Source organism: Phyllobates terribilis, unplaced genomic scaffold (genome assembly GCF_046119375.1).
Source record: "Phyllobates terribilis strain yellow unplaced genomic scaffold, ASM4611937v1 Scaffold_11__3_contigs__length_659146591, whole genome shotgun sequence".
Classification (NCBI taxonomy): domain Eukaryota; kingdom Metazoa; phylum Chordata; class Amphibia; order Anura; family Dendrobatidae; genus Phyllobates; species Phyllobates terribilis.
Window position 1 is genome coordinate 531584242 of NW_027362771.1, and position 22421 is coordinate 531606662.

The 22421-nt window shown below is 43.1% G+C and overlaps 1 protein-coding gene across 4 annotated transcripts in view; it reads left to right on the top strand.

The window, feature by feature from the left end:
- Positions 1-22421, top strand: part of TCF7L1 (transcription factor 7 like 1) — a 54868-nt gene that overhangs the window by 26697 nt on the left and 5750 nt on the right. Inside the window, exons 4-11 of one of the 4 annotated variants that reach the window (XM_073653744.1) lie at positions 12331-12414; positions 17504-17636; positions 17716-17833; positions 17916-17999; positions 18466-18609; positions 20454-20613; positions 20693-20800; positions 21999-22046. In XM_073653744.1, the coding sequence (XP_073509845.1) occupies positions 12331-12414; positions 17504-17636; positions 17716-17833; positions 17916-17999; positions 18466-18609; positions 20454-20613; positions 20693-20800; positions 21999-22046 (879 nt within the window). The remainder of the gene's footprint in view (positions 1-12330; positions 12415-17503; positions 17637-17715; positions 17834-17915; positions 18000-18465; positions 18610-20453; positions 20614-20692; positions 20801-21998; positions 22047-22421) is intronic. The other 3 variants (XM_073653745.1, XM_073653747.1, XM_073653748.1) reach the window with 3 other exon arrangements.

Here is a 22421-nt window from a genome sequence, read left to right on the forward strand (position 1 = left end):
TAAACGCACCAAAACATGCTTTTTTGACGCAGCTGATTTCCTGCCACAGATCAGTTTTGCTGCAGATTTGTGACATAAAAATAAAAACCTAGCCTAATCGCTTGGCCTACTTGTTAAAAACTTCCCCCTACTCCCACATAAACCTCTGTACAAATATAACTGCTTAAATGACCCTACAGGTCAATGGTTTCTGGGTCCTCATTAAAAACTGGTTGTCTATGATCATGTGTTTTGAGGATTACTTGCTTTTTTTGCCAAGGACCGTTCTGTGAAGGAATAAATAATGGGATACTAGTCATACAATGAAATGGAGCCAATTTGTATTCACACTCTGCTGAGCCAACTCTGAGTTATTGCTGCCTTCATGTTACAGCCTGTTGCATGAACTCGCATGTCCGTGTAATTTTGAGAAGACTGAGCTGCTCTAATTTTTATTTCTATAGCGCCAACATATTCTTCAGCACTTTACATTTCAGTGGGGACCGACAATAAAAGACATTACAGAGTAACACATTCAACAGATACCAAGAGGAGTGAGGGCCCTGATCACAACCTACTATCTATGAGGCAATAGGGGAGGCACAAAAGGTAAATTACAAAAAGTGCTTGTGGTGTTTGCTCCAGCCATCAATATAATAAATGGGGTCTTCACATAACACTGCATGAACCGGTCACCAGCCAGTATCTGAATTCGTACAGAGTGCTATTAAGTGCATGGAGGGTGGGTAAACAGATGCTATGAGGGATCGGATTTGGAAGAAAATTTTGGAAGGGCAGAACTGGAATGGTTAAATAAGTGAGGTGAGGCGATAGGCCATTCTAAAGAAGTGCATTTTTAGGCCATGCTTAAAACTGGGGGTATTGGGAATTAATCGAATTGTCCTGGGTAGTGCATTCCAGAGAAGTGGCGAAGCTCGCAAGTAGTCGTTGGACACTGGAACAGGAGGTTCGAACGAAGGAGGATGTTAGTCTTGGGCTGTTAGTGTAACAGACGGCATGGGTAGGGCAGTAGACCGATGAGGGAGGAGATGTAGGGCGGTGCAGAAGTGTGGAGAGCTATATGGGTTAAAGTGATAAGTTTATATTGGACTCTGTAGCAGATGGGCAACCAGTGCAATGGCTGGCACAGGGTAGAGGCATCACTGTAACGGCCGGGGAGGAATATGACCCTGGCTGCCGCATTCAGGATGGATTGGAGAGGGGTAGAGTTTAGTAGAGTTGCAGTAATCCAGATGATGAGTAAGAGCAACAGAGTTTTTGCAGAGTCAAATGTAACAAAAGGTCGAATTCTAGAGATGTTTTTGAGGTGTAGGTGACATGAGCAAATGATTGGATGTAGGGAGTGAAGGAAAGATCTGAGTCAAATATAACCCCAACACTGCGGGCGTGCTGCAGGGGAGTAATGGTAGAACCACACACAAATGGCAAGATGTGGTTTCGGAAGGTTGGTAGAGGGAGGAAACCCAAGGAGTTCAGTTTTGGACAGTGAGGACATATTAGACAGCAGAAAGACAATCACTGGTATTTTGTAGTAATGCAGGAGTGATGTTGGGAGACTGTATATAATTGAGTGTCATCAGCATAGAGATGGTGCTGAAAGTCTCATGAGCAGCAGTGCTTTAAGAGTTGTGTTACAAGCATGCATACAACAGCGTTTTGGGTTTCCATATATTACGTTCTGTGTAGCGATTCCGCCATTAATGGGGTTTCGGGGAAATTCTGTCCTGTTGCGGGGTTGTTTTAGCAGTTTGATTTATATAGATTTCCTTTCTATCAAAGTTGTAAATTCATCTAGAGTTCTGTAATTTCATTGCACAGAATTTCTAATACATGTGGTTGTGTTATGATTGAACACTGCTTTTTCCGGGTTAAAGGTTTGTGTTTACTTTCATAGTTTTGTTAAATTGCTGGGATCCGTCCATTCCTTGCGATTTTTGCCTGAGAATTTGGGAAAACTGTGTGACCCGTGTATTTAGCTGAAGAGGAGGCTACTTTCCCTCAGGTCATTTTTGTGAATGTGGGTCGACTAGTTACATCAGACAGATTATATTCATGGGATGGTATCTCTATCACTGCGTGTATAGCTCCCTGGCTTCTTGACTGCAGGGCGACTTGATCAATTGATATCTTGGGAACATAGAATCATAGAATGGTAAAGTTGGAGGGGACCTCCTGGGTCATCTCGTCCAACCCCCTGCTCAAAGCAGGATTCACTAAACCATCTCACAGATGTCTGTCCAGCCTCTGTTTGAAGACGTCCATTGAAGGGGAACTCACCACCTCTCGTGGCCGCCTGTTCCACTCATTAATCACCCTAACTGTCAAAAAGTTAGGGACTTGCCTGTATCTCTGAAAATTTCAAGACTTCTAGTCTTGGTCTACGTTGATGTTTCAGCCTGAAAAATGGAATTCGTATGGAACCACCTGGAGCGAGCATTGACTTGGTCACTTTATGCTCTGTGGTGTGTTTTGGCAGGGTCATCCTTCTTGAAGCGGGCAGTAGTAGCCTGCCTCAAGAAGCTGGACAGTGCCAAAACAGAGGCCAAACAGAGCATAAAGTGACTCTTCAATCTCCAAGATCCTATCCCAATATGTAGTGGGTGTAGTAGTAATATTAGCAAATATCTCCAATTAAAAATGTAGTATGGTTCTTATGTTTACCCCATGTGCGGGGCATTGCAGTAGCTTGGGTATCCATGGTTACTCATATAGTGACAGTTGTTAGTGGTCATAACCATGGATATCTAATCTCCTGCAATGCCCTGCACATGGGGTAAGTGACGTAGTTCTTCTGTTTCACTATATTATATTTCTAATCAGCGGTGTTTGCTAATGTAATAAGAATACTTACTACATATTGGGATAGGATCTTGGAGATGGAAATACTGATTTTGAAAGTCAATAGTCCCATTTTGGGGGCCGCTCAGACCATTTCTTTTATTTCCAAAGCTCTGACTGAGCCTCTAACGTGTGGCAAAGATCCAATAAGAACTAGGTCTTACGGTGACGTTATGTTCCGACATTTCATCTAATGGCGCTAGAAAACCAATACTTTTGTCTAGACCTTGGCCTCAATGGATGGATGTTGCTGCACTTTCTAATAGTTATTTTCTGTTGCCATTGTTTTTTTGTTTTTTTTGTTCTGTTTATTTAATGAAGCACAATCGCAAGATTATCACAGAGCAGACCAGATGACCCTTTACACCAATTCTATCACACTATATGTGAATGCTGCTTGTGTGAGGAACCCACCAGACGTCCCCCTGCTCGTATGACCCGCTTATGTAATCCTACAATAAATGTCCCTAGTTGTCTGTCCAAGATTGGATTCTAAAAGTTGAAACTGGTGGAGCTGTCGGATTCTCACCCGTCCCTATGTGCCTCTAGGCTCCTCTGCTACATAAGATTATACACACCTACAAATTTTAATTGCGTCACACTAGCCAATGAGTAAAAATAAATCACAATCTTTATTAAAAACTATTAATCATAATAACCACAAGGTATAATAAAAAAAGAAATGAGTCACTCAGGATAAGGCGGCATCACTGGAACGACGTGTGCAGGGTTAAATATAATGTCATACAGATATAGCATGTGTTGTAACACACAGAACTGTTTGCAATGAATAATGAAGTGTGCCGGTGCCAGCAAGAATTGCAGCATAAACTGTCAAGTGGTCAACACTGTTGCTTTACAGCACTGGGGTCTTGGGTTTAAATCCCACCAAGGACAACATGTGCAAGGAGTTTTGCATGGATTTCCTCCAGGTGCTCTTGGTTCATCCCTCTCTCCAAAGACCTACTTAGAGAATTTTAGATTGAGCCCCAATGGGGACAGAGATGAAGTCAGTGAAGTTATGTGGTATACAAGAGTGTAGTTTCTCAGAGTACTGGATAGTGGGCATGTGCTTTGTGGAGGTAAACATCCACGTGTGCCCAAGGGTATAATGTTTTTTTGGAGTGCCGATGACCTGTCAAACTGCCCACACTCCCCATCCGCACATGGTAATAAATGTCATACATTACCTCCATTCCTCTCATACTTAACACAGATGTGCAAAAGTAAATTATTCTCCATATGTCTCAGGAGCCCATGTTTTAGTTGGGGTGTGTGGCTTTAACATGAGCATCCATTTGTGCGTGGTTGTGGGGGGAGTGTGCGCTAATCTTCCTGAAGGTGTAATTCCTCTGGAATGAGTTCTGTTTGCTCACCTTGTTTTCTTAGTGGAGAGGGGGGTGGGAGGAAACTCAAGTAGGGGGATATACAACTAGATTATTGGGCCTTGTCCCACCCTCCCAGTACTACTTTACACTGTTTTTTTTCTTCCTGGGAATGTGGGGTTGAGGCGCTATGTGCGTTGACCCTTAAAGTAAAAGTCCATGTGACCTCATGTGCATTGTTGATATCTCACGATTTAGACATGTTCATTCAGGTACAAAAACCAAGTCTGGGAAAGAAGCCATTGTCGTGGGCTCTTAATAAAGAGCTACGGCTCGGGATAGTCCTAATTATGGCAGCTGAAGTTACTGACAGATATATCGACGATGTGATGGACGTTGCGCACTTGTCACACATGGTTTGGCTACAGTGTAGATTGGCAGACTGGATTGTGACTTTGGTCAGACCTACAACCTAATGTTCTGTAAATGCGTGAAAAAGAGCCTTCATCCTAAAGTCCTGAAGTCATTAGTGACATCTCTAATTAATCCCATGTATGTATGGAAGGGTTTCTGAAGGATCCCAGAACTTGAGACGTTTCAGATAAAGTAGTGATCATGAGAAGACTTCTTCTTCGTGGAAGCTCCTATTCAAGGTCCTGGTGACTATTTTTTGAGTTGGTTCTTCCCTAACCTGAAATGGCTGCTTACAGGGAAGGAGCAAGAACTTGTATCCAGCTACACAACAAGTGGAGTGAAGATAGACATTACATTTAGTCTCCTTTTAATCCACACTGCATTGTGGTGGTCTTCATAGCAGCCTGCAGACTCCCTCCAGGGCCTGCTGGAGTGAGGGTTAACACTCGCCTCGTCTATTGGAGTCGTAAGGAGGGGTCTGGGGTTCCCTGTTTGTATTTTTGTCTCTTTGCCAGATTTGGGGACTCCCCCTCTCTACCCGGTTCTCTTTCATCCAGCGCTCTGTAAGCCGCATCAAAGGCTGTGCCGGAGGAAACATCACCATGAGTGGGGTCAGGGGAAGGCTGTCTGCAATCCCAAATACAGCCGCTCCACCTTGCACTTGGCTTGTACGGAGAGTATGCTGCTTTTTATAGCTTAGGGGGGAAAAAATAGATGAGAACATTTCTAGTAGTTATTTCAGTGCCTGAATTAACGTTAGCCTGTGACCCCCCCCCCAGCCCACCCCTCAGCTATTGATTTCTGACTCTTTTAGTTCTCATATGTATAGCGCTGTGGTCAGATTTGCTTGCATAGGCTTTCATGTCATTTTCCCTGTGGGAAATGCTATCCAGTACAACATATTACTACCATAAAGACCCCTGTAGGGCAATATGAAGGCAAAAATTGGTGGTGCTTTTTCAGTTTATAATTGGACAAGGATGCACAATCCCCAAATTCCCCTTAACTCTCGAATCCCTAAAGAAGTAGGAAGACTGGACATCCTGGGAGCTGTAGTTTTTGTGCCGTTATAGGTGACCTACAACAATGCCCATCATACTTTATACTTGTACTTTGGTTTATGTCAGTCTCATGGGGGTTCTCGTTAGTTCAGCTGGGTCAATTGTGAATAATCGTGATTGAGCACATTACCCTTATTTCAGTTTGGTGCAAATTACTTGTACGGTTTAACTTCACACGGAATATGTTGGCCCAAGAAGAAAGGTAAGGGAAAAAAACAACCAAGAGGTGCGAGGTAACAGCTTTGAAAAATGACTTCCTAATACTGATGGGAGTTGTTTATGCCTTGTGGTTTCGATGGGAACAGCAGCAAAACCTTTAACAAACTGCAATGTTATGAGACTGTATTAAATTTTTACTGAGACATTGGAGGCACATAAGGGGTGAGTCTGAAAAGGTAAAGGGTTTTGCCACTACTTTATTGATGGCCTATCTTTATCATCTACTTTCAGCAATTGGTAAGTTCTTCCCTATTCAATGGATAAAGACTGACAGAGGGTTGGCCACTACTTTACTGATGGCCTATTCTTAGGATCAGGGCTGTGCAGTCGGTAAGCCAAACCACCATCTCTAACTTCTCAATTTCCCTGACTTCCAACTCCACAGCACTGCCTCACTACTGCGCGTGTATGTAAAGTGCCGCACAGATTCATCTCCACTAAAAGCCGAGATCCTTAAATCAGGAACAGACATTTATAAGACATTTCATAACTTCACTAAATTCTTATGAAAACATTTACATCACATCCTGGACTGAACCACTGTACCCAATTTATTATATATTTTAGGAGTCTGAGTTGGTCCATTTTATACCGACACGACTCCGACTTTACAGTCCTGCTTAGGATAGGCTATGGATATTTGATCCGTGAGGGATGGGAGTGTGACACTGGGCAACCCCTCCAATCTGCTGTTACCAGCGCTGGTGGCGTCTAGAAGTTCTTGAATGTTACCGGAACACAACAGCTCTGTCATTACTATAGTGGCCACGGTAAAGTACTGCAGATCCACCCCCTATGCAAATGATCTGAAGTACACAGCCGTGGTCTGGCAGCATTCAAGAACTTCGGCCGCTGCTGGTAACAGGTGATCAGCTGGGGTGTTGGGTGTTGCACCCCCACCGATCAGATATTGATAGCTTGTCCAAAGGATAGGCCATAAACAACAACAACAAAAAAAAAATGTTGGCCAACCTCTTTTATTGTTCTTTATCCATTGTATAGGGTATGTCTTGCCAATTGCTGTAGGTAGGTGGGTACCTCTAGGTTTCTGGAACCCAGAAACCATTCAGAGCCTGGTCTCGTATGGAGTGGAGGTTCAGATGCTCTACCTTCATTTCATTCTTTGACTATTGGACTGCTGTGCCCTGCTTACTTTGGTTAGACAATGAATGGAATGGGGATGGGGCATACGCACCTCCACTCCATTCACGACTGGGCACTGCCCCCAGCAATCAGTAAGTTATTCTCTATCCTCTGGATAGGGAATAACAAAATTTTGTTAAAGGGTTATTCCCAAAATAAACGGGATATTATGTGGGTACATCTTCTCGTATGCTTTGGTACAATGACCTAGAATTGCCAATAATCTGTACAGTAAGGTTGTGGCCTTTATCAGAAGTCCCATTTATTTACCTGGATGACCTGTTGACTGTTTTGAAATCCAAACATCTGAACCTAAAGAGCAAATAAGAGGGCCTTAAGCTGGCCATACACATTAAATGGTTGTCGGTCTAACGATGCTTTGGCCGATTGTTCGGCCAGCAGTAATCGCGGCTGACTCTCATACATAGGAGCACGTATTCTGTTAGTCTGAGACATGTCTCAATCGACCTCTCTCCCACATATTGGCCCTTCAGCTGAACCTGTTGATATCTGCAGGTTCTGTGTATGGGGGGGCCCTTAGGCTGCTTGAGCTGAAGTCCCCCCATCGTATGGTCAAATTAAACACTTAATGATGTGTCGAAAGATATGAGGTCAAACCTTCACGGAGACCTGTCTTGACAATTTTGGCCACCATCAGTCCACTGAATGGCCAACCTGTTAACCTGAAATGAGACTTTAGCTAGGCCCAGCCTATTATGAAGGCAGTCTTCCTTCCCGTTGCTCGCTCCGTCTACTGAAGTTGGTTCCATGGATGGTGACTGGAGGACTCGTCTTTCTGTGGCCTGCCCCTCTAGGGAGTATACACCATTACAACTTTTAGGAAGACTTAGAAGCATATAGCAGCTTTGTGTAACTGCATCCCCTCCCTGGGTCTCCCTCACTCTCTCCTTTTTCCACAGCTATAGGTCTAAGCCCAGCCAAAGTAAACATCCCCAGGGCAGCAGTGACTGGGAGACTGTGCCACCAATGGGGGGTGGGGGTGAGGAGGCGGGCAGAGAGCAGGGGATAGAGGGGGAGGGTGGGAGGGGAAGCATTCCTGCAGGCTATAGCAAAGAAAACAATTCAGCATTAAGAAATCTGTCTGCATGTTACTGTCTGTATAGCTGTGTCTGTTTACGCGCAGAGCACTACTGGTTCCTGTGTGCAAATATCCACCGGTGCACGGGAAAAAGTGCAAATGTATTGAGCTTTGTTTGCAGTTTCGCTTAATATTTACACAATTTCTACATGGGACAAGTTTGCACTGCTTGCATTTTTTGGCACTCTGGATAGATTCTTGTGAGCCCTCATTAAGTTACTTGCATTACTTTCAGGTCAGTGCTTATGAGTGTTGCTGACTTAGAACAGGGAGTTTTCACAAGTTAACTAACACTACAAACTTAACCGCAGTCCTATGTAAAGGAGGAAAAAAAATTGGATTGAGAAGTTCTACTCTATGACAATCACCGATTCAAGAAATATAGAAGAATTTCAGAGGAAAAGCATTGTCGCGATGGCAGACTGATCTATTGAAAATAAAGGCACTTTGTCCTAGGAAAGAAACTTTTTAATAAAGGAGAAATATTGACATATGGAAAATGGATAAATCTGATTTAGTTGTAGCCAATGACGGTCAACTCTGCCACGTCCGTATCAATGGCAGAAATGTGTTGGGTACATTTAAAGGGGGCTTGTTGTCAAGTCAGTTTGTACTCTTATTTCCACTGCTCCTCTTAAGTGTTTTGTTTTTTTGTTATATTAAAATCCACCATATGGTTCCAGAGATATGGGCCTTTTATTTTAGTGCTATTTTCATGGTCTTTGCTAAAGGGGTGTTGCCCACAGGATTCTCTGGGGGTGTGTCTTTAGGCTGCTTTGCATAATTATTGTGAGCCCCCCCCCCCCCGTGTAAAGCTAATTAAAAATGGAACCAAATAAAAGGCCCATATCTCTGGCACCGTACGGCGGATTTTAAAAAAAAAATAAATAAATAAAAAACTTGGGGAAACACCGGGTCAATATGGTGACCAGTTTTTGCCCTTCTTTTATTCCCGCTAACAGGTCCTCTTTAAAATGAAATTGGTGCAGGTTTTTGCTCTAGGGCAGTGTTCTCCAGCCTGTGCCTCTCCAGCTGTGAAACTACAACTTCCCTCATGCCCTGATAGCCACAACTTGGGGAAAAAAGCTGGAGAGCAGTTCTGTAGGGATTACAAAGGGTGTCGTAAACATGACCTTGTGTAATAATAATTTTTATTTCTATAGCACCAACATATTCTGCAGCACTTTACGTTACAGAGGGGACCTGTACAGACATTAGAGTAACACATAATTCAACAGAGATGCCAAGAGAAGGGAGGGTCCTGCTCGCAAGCTTAGGCTATGAACACAAGTTCACTATTTTTTTGAAAATCATCTCTTTAAATTAGCACTGTACTCATATTGCTTACTTGAGTCAGTGGCATACTTAGGCGTCTTGGTGTTCGTGTCAAGATCATGTCCATATCTCGCTGCTTGACATCCTATCAGGTTTTGCCGAAATCCTTCTCACATGCCACTTGTGCTCTGAGAATGTACTTGGGCTTGATTGTTTCCCTGATCCTGCCGACAAGCTGCTCTACTGCATCACCATAAGCTCTAGGCAAACGCAAAGGCCAAATGATGCCAAGGAGGGCACAACTGAATCACCATGGGATCTCCGGCACACACACCATGGACAAATGATGCCAAGGAGGGCATGACTGAATCACCCTGGGATCTGAGTCACACATCATGGCCAAATGATGCCAAGGAGGGCACAAGTGAATCTCCATTGGATCTGGGGCATACATGATGCAAAGGAGGGCACAACTGAATCACCATGGGATCTGGGGCACACACCATGGCCTAATGATGCCAAGGAGGGCACAACTGAATCGCCATTGAATCTGGGGCACACACCATGGCCTAATGATGCAAGGAGGGCACAACTGAATCGCCATTGGATCTGGGGCACACACCATGGCCAAATGATGCCAAGGAGGGCACAATTGAATCGCCATTGGATCTGGGGCATACATGATGCAAGGAGGGCACAACTGAATCGCCATTGGATCTGGGGCATACATGATGCAAGGAGGGCACAACTGAATCACCATTGGATCTGGGGCATACATGATGCCAAGGAGGGCGCAACTGAATCACCATGGGATCTGGGGCACACACCATGGCCAAATGATGCCAAGGAGGGCAGAACTGAATCGCCATAGGATCTGGGGCACACACCATAGCCAAATGATGCCAAGGAGGGCACGACTGATTCACCATAGGGTCTGGGGCACACACCATGGCCAAATGATGCCAAGGAGGGCACGACTGAATCACCATAGGATCTAGGGCATATCTAGGGCATACACGATGGCCAAGGAGGGCACGATTGAATCACCATAGGATCTGAGGCACTCACCATGGGATCTGGGGCACACACCATGGCCAAATGATGCCAAGGAGGACACGACTGAATCACCATAGGATCTAGGGCATACACGATGGCCAAGGAGGGCACAATTGAATCACCATAGGATCTGGGGCATACATGATGGCCAAGGAGGGCACGACTGAATTGCCCTGAGATCTGGGGCATACAAAATCCCGAGTTGTCGATATGCATGCACAGGATCTCCGTTCACTTAGTGGTGATGTCAGAAGCACAGGAAGTCAGTTGGAGAAATATGGGACCCCAGGACTCTCCATGACTTGGATCCGCCCAGTTAGTTACCTGGAGCATTCTAGTGATACCTTAATAACTGAAGCTGACAAGTTCCTTTTATTAAAACGGCCATAGATGCATAAATTAAAATTGTACCATACAACCACAGAGGAGCCGCTGTGGCACCGATCTATCTGATATGATCAACAGGCAAGGTGTGAATAATAACTTATTGTACTCTGTAGTTATTTGCCACCGGCTAGACATGGCCGGCTCTACGATAACGAGCCAACTACTCCTTTATCACAGGAACCATTCCATTAAGCTTTTTTAGCCCTTTGCGTTCTGGAGATATTTGCTTATCTGTCTGTATGGAAGAGGGTTTAAAATTGGAAATCTGTTTTTAGTAAGGGGAGAGGGGGAGGCATGTCCGAGGGGGTCTGATGGGGGGCGACAATGCCATTTGTCTGCTCAAGTTCTGGAAATTGTCATCGGGAACAATAAGGACATTTCCTGCTGGATTCCAGTCACTCGGCGGGGCCTGCAGAACCCTCACCCTTCCCCCAAAACACCCACACAGCACTCTCCGGAGTGGGGGCAGGCCTGGCACTATGCATGCCTAGTCTTCGCTGGGCATGAGCCCTTTTTTAAGGTTCCAGCATGGAAAGGTTAATAAACTTTAGCAGCTTGTGCTGGAAGGAGGCAGTAATGTGGTGGCTGCTGTGAGGAGAACAAGGTCTCCAGTCACTTAGGATGAAGTGGAATCTCACAGCTGGACCTTGTCTTGCTCTCTGTTGGTTTTACTGCCCCAGTTTTCTTTCTCCCATGTAAACATTCCCGGGATCCTCCAGGATTTATATCTGCCCAGGCCGGCAGTTTCCTGCTACCCCCCTGCCCTACACCAAATCCCTAAATCCTCCCCAGCACTGGAGCATCTGTGGGAGGAGGGCGGCTCACATTTCCTCCATAGACCGAGCTTTACAGGCAGCTAATTTCTCAAATGGACTCTATCATTACCTCATTTTTATTCCATTTTGACAAGAAGACTTTTTTTTTTTTTTTTTTCTGTGAAAACTTAAAAGAAAAAAAAATAAATCAGCTCATACTACTATGGACTGCGGTCATTGTATGGTTAAGCGAAAATTAGGGAAAAAATGTGTTTTCTGATTACTTCCCATTGGGATGTGCCTCCCGGTAAGCCGCGGCTGATGTCATCGCACGTATACCTAGCACATGGTGATCAAATGTGGGGTCTGAGTTATTCCCAGGAACTTTTTAAGAAACCTATGACTAATGCGCTTATTCTCATTTTTATGCTGCTTTACACATGCCCACCGCACCCATAGACTTCTATGGGCCTATACTCCAGATTTCTCCACCATGCAGATTCCTACGACTCTGACACCAGTTCAGGCTATTTAATGTTCATAGATGAAGTTGTGCATGTGAGGGGTCTGCGTTGACCATGGCTACCCTGATATTTTAAGATTTTCTAGCAACTTTTTCCTATATAAGTCTGCTAAAACAGCGCCATCTAGATGGTCTTCAGGACAATTACAACTATCAGGAATGTTCAGCTGCACATCTTTTCTATTCTCATTGTCTAGATATATTTTAAATAACTTTTCTATTTTGTCTTTTATAGTATTTACAGATGAAATGGCCTCTATTAGATGCCCCCAGTACTGCCGGCTTGAAGGATGCCAGGTCGCCGTCACCTGCGCACCTGGTGAGTATCTCCTAGTGGCGTGATGCCATAGAGGTGAATATATTTGTTTGGATAGGTCCATATCATTTATGCTGTTAGTTTTAAGTATGAACACTGTAGGGTGTGTTATGGTACCACTGCACTAACTAGGTGTTTTGGAAGGTCCTTGGACCTACTATACAGCACTGACCCATACAAGTCCGATTTACCCCAATTATGTGAGTTGAGAAGGTCTATGAAACAAATCTTTTTATTACTTTCTCTCCAATCACGTGTACAATGATACCTTGCTGATCTCTCCCTACATGGACCCATTGACTCATTTGATCAGATGAGGTTGTACGTTCTGACAATGTATGATTCGGTCATGGGATATTGGTAATTGGCGTGTCATATCTGTAGAGAGCTGACATTGGAGTACAAGGGTTGATCTAACAGAGGGCTTTATATCTTTGGCAGCTCTCACGAGTCTTATAGTGCCAGCAATCTTTGATCCTTTCTTTTGAGATCTTATAAATGTCACATGTAAAAAGACAGATTTTAGGTGCATATCCACTTTTAAAGAGGTTGTCCCATAAACACGTATTGCACATAAAATGGGTGATCATTGAGTGATTGGTGAGGGTCTGACCATTGAAACCCTTACAATTTTGAAACATTTGTCCCAAAGTCCTTTTGTAGGAGTTGTGGTAGTGAGCATGTGAGACCACTGCTCCATTCACTGTCGTTGGAGAAGTGGTTACACATCCTCACTAATACTTCCATCACATGGAAGAGCTTGGGGTGCTCATTTTCAGAAATCTGACCACCCCATTATCACAAACTTATTTATCGTTCTTTGGATAGGTGATTTACAGTGTTTGAAGGTTTGATAACTTCAGAATTTTCCATATTTCTGCATAAATGGGACCTAAAATTACATGAGATTTTAATAAGTCCTAAAGGTAAAGAGAACCAAATAATCAAACATAAGATTATTTATTTTTAAAGGGAATACTATTCAGCTGTACTTATTAGTGTAATCTGCAGGTAAATGGTGTTAAATGGAACCTGCAGATGGAAATGCACAACATTTTTGGTCCAAGGTCCACATTACCATACTGAACCAATTCCAAGGGCCGCAAATTTTTTTTAAAGGGGTTCTTGCGTTAATACATCACCACATCCAAATTTTGAGTATTTGAGAAGGATTTGGAGAGTTTCTGCTCTAGTATGAACACATGCTAACTAAAACTGAGGGGTTTTTTTTAGCCTAAACTCTCCAAATCCTCCTCATCTCAAATCTCGTAAGTTTTGACACTTAAGTTATAACAAAGCCATGAAATATGTTATGGATTGCTACATGTGTACAAGATCAGAACCACTGTTATCACATAAGTGCAGTGCCAGAACCACCGTCAATACATGAATCCAACGGAAGAAACAGTCGGTACATGAATGTAGAACTAATGTACAGTGACCAATTGAATTGTCAGGTCAGACCCATATACATTTGTATTGCATGAATCTACAAGTCCTAGTATGTCCATAACAATGGTTGCTGGGAGTTATTGTTACCAGCCGTCATCAAACTTCGGACCATACAGAAACCACAGCACTGATGAAATGCAAGCAGTATCACAAATAAACCTTTACATCCAGGTACCTTATGAGTGACATCTTCTCTGATTTGGCGTAATTGCCATCCCTTTTGTCTCCATGTAGCATGGATGCCATGAGATTTCATGGAGCTTCTCTCTCCAGACTTGCCTTTTCTCAGTCTTCTGCATCACATCCCGACACTATGCCTTTAAAAATAAAAGCATCATACTGCTCCATATATTAAAAATACCTCCCATGCTCTGCCCCTGAATAAATAATTTCCCCTCACTGAGCTTCCTGCCCAAAATAACACACACACACACACACACACACACACACACACACACACACACACACACACACTGCCCTTCTCCAATTGTCCCCTCGACACTGCCCCTCTCCATAATGTCCCCCCACATTCTGCCCCTTTTAAAGTCCCCCACCTCACTGTCTCTCACTAAACGATGCCCCCATTAATGCTCCAAATTGCCACATTACGTGCCCTTGTAGCAACACTACCCTTTCATTCCCCGGCCCCTCATCAAAAATAGCATGACACTTAATCTTCGGCTACTTCACGGAGCGCTTACCAGTGCCCGACTTCTTCTCTGCCTGTGCTGACATCACGCTGCTGTACGTCGGGCGGGGGCTGATAAGCGTTTGCTTTGTCTTGGCGCCGTAGTGTTCAAATGTATTCGCATTTGAAAAACGCGAATACATTTGAATTTGGCAAGAAGAAGCCGGTGCATCCCGGACAGCTCTGCGGGCCTCACAACATTGTTCGGCGGGCCGCATGTTGTACAGGCCTGCTTTACATCCTGTTCAGGGTACATGCATATGGCGTCTTTTTAGGCGGATTCCGCCTGGAGTCCACCTGCAAAAGTGCCCCATAAAAACATAATGCACAATAAATATTGCTGTACACATGTGCCGCTATTTTATTTTCATAAAAAATTTTCACATTTTCATAGCCGCGTCCGTGTTAAAAAGTGGCATGCAGCAGGTTCAGGGAGAAAATGAAGTTATATTCCTCCTGCAGCCACTCTTTCAGACATCTGGACTGCAACAGTGACCGCTCACTACACGGTGAGCGCAGCTGTAATCTCTCCCTGCCGCGTTGATTTGCAGCCTGTTCTGCTCACATACTGTATATGCCACAAAGTGCTGGGCAGTCATTACAGCCACTCTCTGTATAGTCCATTATTACATGTCAGTGAATGGCAAAAGTATGTGAACCTTTACTTTGTGTCTGCACATTCACATTAGCTAATGTGAGAAAGGCCTTTAGTTGCTTAGCGTTTTACCTTTGTGACTTTGCGGACTATTATACAACTTGCTCTTGGAGTGATTTTTATTGGTTGGCTATTCCTGTGGAGGGTAATAATGTTCTTGAGTTTCTTCCATTGGAACATAACATATCTAAAAGCGTTTGGACGCCATCAATCCACAGTCAGAGATGTGTGGGTTTTTTTTTTGTTTGTTTGTTTTTTAATCTTTTGCAGCCAAATGAGAATCAACCACTCTTCTGTGGTCCTCCTAAATGTTCTTTGTTCATATTATGATACATTTCCACAAACGTGTATTGTCAAGATGAGACTGACAGATCCATATATATTTATATTATATGTCGCCCACTCACAGCTGATGTTTATCCCATTGATTAAAAAACGCCAGACTTAAATTTCACTTTCAAATTATCTGCTATTCTTAAAGGTTCAAAAACTTTTGCCACTTAGACATGTGATATTGGATCATGTTTCTCGTTTAAAAAAAGTAATGTCTTTGACTCCTTTGTTTGATTTTAATTGTTTATCGACTTTTCGAATCTGTGTGAAAATCTGTCATTTTTAAATCAAATTTATCTAGAAATATGGAGGCAGCACGTTGGCTCGGTGGTTAGCACTGTTGCCTTGTAGAGCTGGGGTTCTCGTTTGACATACCACTAAGGACAACATCTGCAAGGAGTTTTTGTTCTTTGTTTGCATGGGTTTCATCCAGATTCCTCAACTTTTAAGCATCACTGTAGGTAGTTTTTAAAGTTTTTTTTTTTTTAAATTAAAATTTCAAAATGGTTGTAAAAAAAAAAAAAAAAAAACATTTCTTTGTTTTTCTTTTTTGCTCGTTACCCAGTGGCACAATCATGCCGATGGACTGAACTGTCACTCATTTGAAAGTGCACTGCCACTGGTGAGCAAGAACTCAGGAGACGGGAAAGGTGCACTACTGAAGATTAGATTCCACCCCCCCCTCCCACTAAGTTGTGCGCATGTTTTAAAAAATCTCCCCCCATTGTGATCCTTGACAATGTCCCGTAACTTTGGCCTTTTCAGCTATGTTTGTCGAGCTTTATTTAGATTGTAAATGGGAAAAGTATTTTAATTATAGCAGGCAGTGCTGAATATAAATCAATTGTCAGAAAATGATGGATCATTATGAGGCAGGACGATATATAATTGAGGCTGAGTATGTTCGCTGATTGTATGCACTGACAAGGCAGACATATATTCATGCTCAGTCTTGCTGCACACCATGCACACACATACACGCATGCTTGCATAGCTTTACACGCTAGCTCATGCTTGCATCTATGTGTGTAAAATGTTTCTCGTCACACACGAGGCCCCTTTTGTTCCTCCTTTGTCTACCTGTATTAGCACCTGGATTCCTGTCTATTCTTTAGGCATTAAGCTTTCAGCAGAGTGCTGAGCTACTACTTAATGTAGGAGAGGGGGTAGAAGAATGGTTGTAGGGTGAGGCCCGACCTGCTCAGTGTCTGCCTCGAAAAATACTAATGGAACCGTAATGGGGCTCCGCTAAGGGGGAAAGTCCTGCAGATGGAGTAGATTAAACTCGCTTGTTACAGGACTGCTCTCAGTTTCTTGTGTTAAGTTAATTTTTACTAGCCCAAGTTAACATTTTTAGCCTAATATTTAGGTCCATCTACGCGTTGTATGGACACAGATGGAGTAGCCATTTAGGACTCCAAATAGGTATGCAGTCCTTGCTTCCATTCTGGAATCTAGAGAACTGATTAGTTCTAACCTCTGAGCCACTGGGAAGCCCTGCAGTTCAATGAATGGTCCTGCATCCACGTTGGAAGTTTGTGACCACCAAACAAAAGCCCTATGAACTTCCCCTTGCGCCTTTTCGAATTAGTAGGCCTAGTGTGACATTATCATCGTTGCAATGTGACACACATATGACATGGCGCCCAGCCTACTAATCAGAAGAGGTGCTAGGGATGCTGGCAGGTAGGAGGAGGTTGACATGGCTCTGTTCAACTGCCATGCACTATTGACGTGGCCGTTGGACCAGGTTCCTGCAAATCTTCTTCTTTTTTTTTTTTTTCTCCACTCTAGTGCCATTCCAATCATTCTGTATGGGACTGCCAGAGATGGACTAAAATGGTGCCCTTTAATCAGTGTGTATAATATATTTTTAGTAGTATGTGTCCTGTAGTCACTAGTGTATTGCAGATCCCCACCTCATCCTTCTGAAATTTTTACCTTTTTTTTTTTTTCCCCTTTAGTCAAACAAGGTGCCAGTTGTCCAGCATCCCCATCATATGCACCCTCTAACGCCCCTCATCACCTACAGCAACGACCGCTTCTCACCAGTGACCCCTCCTGGACATTTATCACCTGAAATAGATCCAAAGACTGGTAAGACTTTGGTTACTTTACAGTCTATTGAAATGTGTAGTTTTTGACTTTTTTCTTTGTTTAGTATGTCCCATTTAAGCTTTCATGTTTACAGGCATCCCGCGCCCGCCTCACCCGTCAGAGCTTTCACCATACTACCCGCTGTCCCCAGGAGCTGTAGGACAGATTCCCCATCCGCTGGGCTGGCTGGTCCCACAGTAAGTGTCTCCTCTGTATTGGGATTATATGGCTTTGTATTGTTCCTGTAGGGCAGTTCGTTTCATAGACCTTTTGTCTCAGACAGGGCCAACCTATGTATTCTATCCCTCCCGGTGGATTCAGGCACCCATATCCCGCGCTGGCAATGAACGCCTCCATGTCCAGGTATTCTACTTTCCTGTCATACCTTTTCTCACTTATCTACTGTTTCGTAGAAAACAAAGGGCCCGACTCATCATTTGCGGTTTATTTATTCTTTTTTTTTTTTTTTTTTACTTTTTAGCACAAAAAGTCACATGTTCCACTAAAATGTCGGAAAATTTGCGCCAAAATATCTGCCATACATGAAAATCACTCTAGGGTGGACTGTAGTACATTTGTGCAAAAATCTTGAAACTTTTTAAATAATCGCAATTGACGATCAGCTAAAAATATCTGGAAACAGAATACCCTGCCCGCAATGGCATAAAAGCAAAAACAGACGAACACATATAAAATAGAATTTAAAAGACTCAAATGAAAAAGAGGCGAAAAACACCCAATAAATGAAAATTAAAGGGTAAATGCAATAATGAATTGGCCTCTAACTTTTTTTTGTTCCTCAGATATTAAATGAATTTTGTTCCTGCAGTTTGGTTTCCAGCCGCTTCTCTCCGCACATGGTGCCCCCTCCTCACCACGGCTTGCATACCTCAGGGATACCTCACCCTGCCATTGTCTCGCCAGTTGTTAAGCAGGAGCCGTCCTCTGGAAACCTCAGTCCCAATCTGAACACGTAAGTCACTTTTGGGTGCTTTTACACTGGCCAATAATTTTGATGTTCCTAGGATCACTCATTTCCTGATTATCTGACGGTTTAATCAGGTCGGCGATCACCTGATGAACTGGCAAAATGCTCGTTTGTTGATAGGAATACCTCTTTAAGCAATTTCAATCTCCAAGATCCTATCCTAATATATAGTAGGTGTAGTAATTATAATATTAGCAAATGCCTCCAATTAGAAATGTAGTATAGTTCTTCAGATTCTCTGTGTCTCATCTCATACAAGGCATTGCAGTAGCTTGGGTATCCAGGGTTACGACCACTAAGAGCTAACTAACTCACTATGATTGATCGTAATCATGGATACCTAAGCTACTGCAATGTCCTACATGGAGTAAGCAACATAGCAAATCAGAAGAACTATACTAAATTTCTAATTGGAGGCATTTGCTAATATTACACCACCTACATATTCGGATAGGAGCTTGGAGATGGGAATACCCCTTTAAGTTTTAAAAATGATTGTTCCCAGCAGCCCAGCTGATACATGCTGCCTGATCCGTGGACACCATGTATCCGGCGCTTAGTTTGTGCATGGTTTTTAGCCGTGCATGTCAATGTGAAATACTGTGGTGATTCTTAGCTAAATGGCTGCTGGGGACTGAGCCGCAGAGGGGAGTAATTGGACAGGGGGGTCCCCGGTGACGTGTATAGGGAGAGACCGATCACTCAAGGGGAGCGGGCAGGGAGAAGCAGCCAGTGACCTTCCTGTCCAACTAGGTTCCCGTGCAGCTTATTCCTCGGTGGCTATATATTTACATATAATGTATATATTTATATTGCTGAAATCATACACCCAGTGTCTGATGCATGCTGCCCATGGATCGGGTTCCCTTTTTAAAGGGTCCTCCAATGATAAAATGAATATATAGTTCAGGGGCCCAGGAATAGGACACCATAAACTGTAATCTGTGCAGGAACCTAGCGGCAATTATAAAATTTCCCTGCAGAACCTCTACAGGGGAGTGTTGATCACGCTACAGTGAGCAGCCTGTATGGGCTAAACGTGCTACCATGGCCTGCAGTGTCTCCGGACTAATCTCCTATCGCACACGTCTGGGATCTCATTGGTCGGCAATTACAAAAGGAGCTGCCAGCAGCGGATCTTGATAAGTTGCCCAAGTGCATTCAGCGCGGCAGAATATTTCTCAGACAACCATTTATAACCACTTTGATGGCAACCAAGGCATGTAAGTGCTGGGATTTATGCTAATAGCGCTAATGAAAAATGGAAACTGAATAAATTAAGATGTTTTTGAAATTTTTGCTTCAATTTTATCACGAGTGCCACGATCATAAATCACTGCACTTGCACACCTCGGCTGCTATCAATGAGGTTATAAATGGCTGTCTGAGGAATGTTCTGAATGCACTTGGTCAGCAAATCATCAAGATCCTCTGCTGGCAGCTCCTGTGTAATTGCCGACTAATGACATCTCCCATCGAGCACATCTGGGACAAATCCATTTTTTTCCAGAATTTGCATATCATTACCATTTCTATCCATCCCGTGTTTTCCTTAACTCCTCAACTCTTCTTTCTTGCTGTTGCAACTTCAGTGTTGATGAATGTAAATGGGTTGTCCATGTACTGCAGGACAACACTGACCCTTCAGAGAAGGAATCCCTTCATCTTGCCAATCTCTATACAAATAGATGAAGTAAAGCAAGTCCTGTAATTCCTACCATTCCCACTCAGATTACTGGTTCCTATTTTCATTGATTATACAGCAGGCATGGGTCTTTTTGCAGGCTTCATTCATGTATTGGATTTTTATTGACCCTCTTGTCCTTTAGGAAATCCAGCATGTCAATTAAAAAGGAAGAAGAGAAGAAGCCACATGTTAAAAAGCCGCTGAATGCCTTTATGCTGTACATGAAAGAGATGAGAGCCAAGGTCGTAGCAGAGTGCACACTTAAGGAGAGTGCAGCCATCAATCAGATCCTTGGTCGTAGGGTAGGTGTTTCTTCGGGTGGTTCGTGAAACGTGAATGTCGTGGTAGGGTAGGTAAAGTCTGACTGTCATTTCTCCACAGTGGCACTCTTTATCTCGAGAAGAACAGGCCAAGTACTATGAGCTGGCCAGGAAAGAGAGGCAGCTTCACTCCCAGCTCTACCCAACCTGGTCTGCAAGAGACAACTATGTAAGTATGCCCTCCCACATGGACACTGCGTCTCTACCAGGGCTTGCTAGGTATTATCTATCAAAATTCAGTTTTTTACACAATAACTTGACTCGGTCACCGAGTCACATTGTATGAACCTGACAATTTTTGGCAGGACCTACCAACCATCCAATATGTATGGGAAGTGCAGACTTTCCCCAGACCCCGTGTCTGCAGATATTTGGGAAAATCACGGTCTGCCATGTTGAATTTCAACATGTCAGAACATGACTTCTGGATATGACCTCATTTATTAGCACGTGACACAAACTACACTATATGGTCAAACACACTATATGGCAAGAACAGTAAATCGCAGCAAAGACTACGCCGTGTTTTTGGTCAGAGTTCTGTCTTTGGAAAAATCTGACAGCATTCGGACCAGTGTTATTCAATAAGGCTGTTCAGATGTCAGGGTTTTTTCTTTTCTTTTCACGGACAGAACACCAACTAAACTTAAAAAAATAAAAAAATAAAATAAAATGCACCATACACTAGTCTCCTGTATTTTGGAGGAGACTCTCCTATTCAAGTCTATGGGTGCACAAAAAAAATCCAATAAACAGTATAGCTTCCAATTTGATGTATAAGATTGGATGCCATACGGATGAAAGATTAATAATATAATATAAAAAATATATTCAATATATATCATATTTAATATGTATCAAAATAAATATGTAGTTATATTTTTTTTATATTAGATTTCATTTTTTATACATCAAATCGGATTTATAATTTGATTTTTATATAATTTTTTGGGGGTTTTAAATACTTTGTGAACTTTAATGCCACAAATGCCATGAGCCTCCCTAGCTGCCTTACATACAAGGGGCAGCACGCTCTAACTTGCCACACTAGCAAAGCCAGTCCGCTTCCAGCCCTCCAATGTCCCTACCAAATATCCTCATTCCTGTGCTTCCTGCTAGGCCGCCCCTGGATGCCCTACAGGCTAGTCACCAAAGCTAAGGCTATTCACCACCATTGTTCTCCAGCTTTTTTAATTTAAAATTGGTCCTTAACTGTAGGGAACCATGGCTGCTGGTTTACCCTTCTGTTGGGCTTAGAATTATCAGATAGCGTCTTTTTACAAAGAAGATAAAGGGATACAGTGATGCATAAATCAACTTAAACATGGTAAACTGTTAAGTAAAATATCAAATATACTGTTCCACAGTTATACAAGAGAAAAGGTCGGGCGGGAGATGAGAGCAAGCAGGAGACGGTGAGACGGGAAGTTGCATCTCTTCATAAACCCGTCCCTCCTCAGTAAAATGCCAAGCGCACAGACGGACTCCTTATCGCCTATATCCTTTTACTTATATTCCATAAAAACAAAATGATCCCCGCAGTACTAACCGCTCTTGAGGTCATGGGTCAGGAAGCTAATTGCTTGTCTGGACATCAACCCTACTTTTTTTTAATTTTTTTTTTTTTAATCAAATAATTTTTAATGAACATTTTCCAAACACAGAAAAAAAGAATAAAATACAAAAACAACTTCCAAAACCCAATCCCACCCTATCCCAGCCCTCCTCGTCCAACCCTCAGGTTCAAGAAAGACATTTCAGTTGGTGGTTCCCTATTTCTTCAAAGAAAT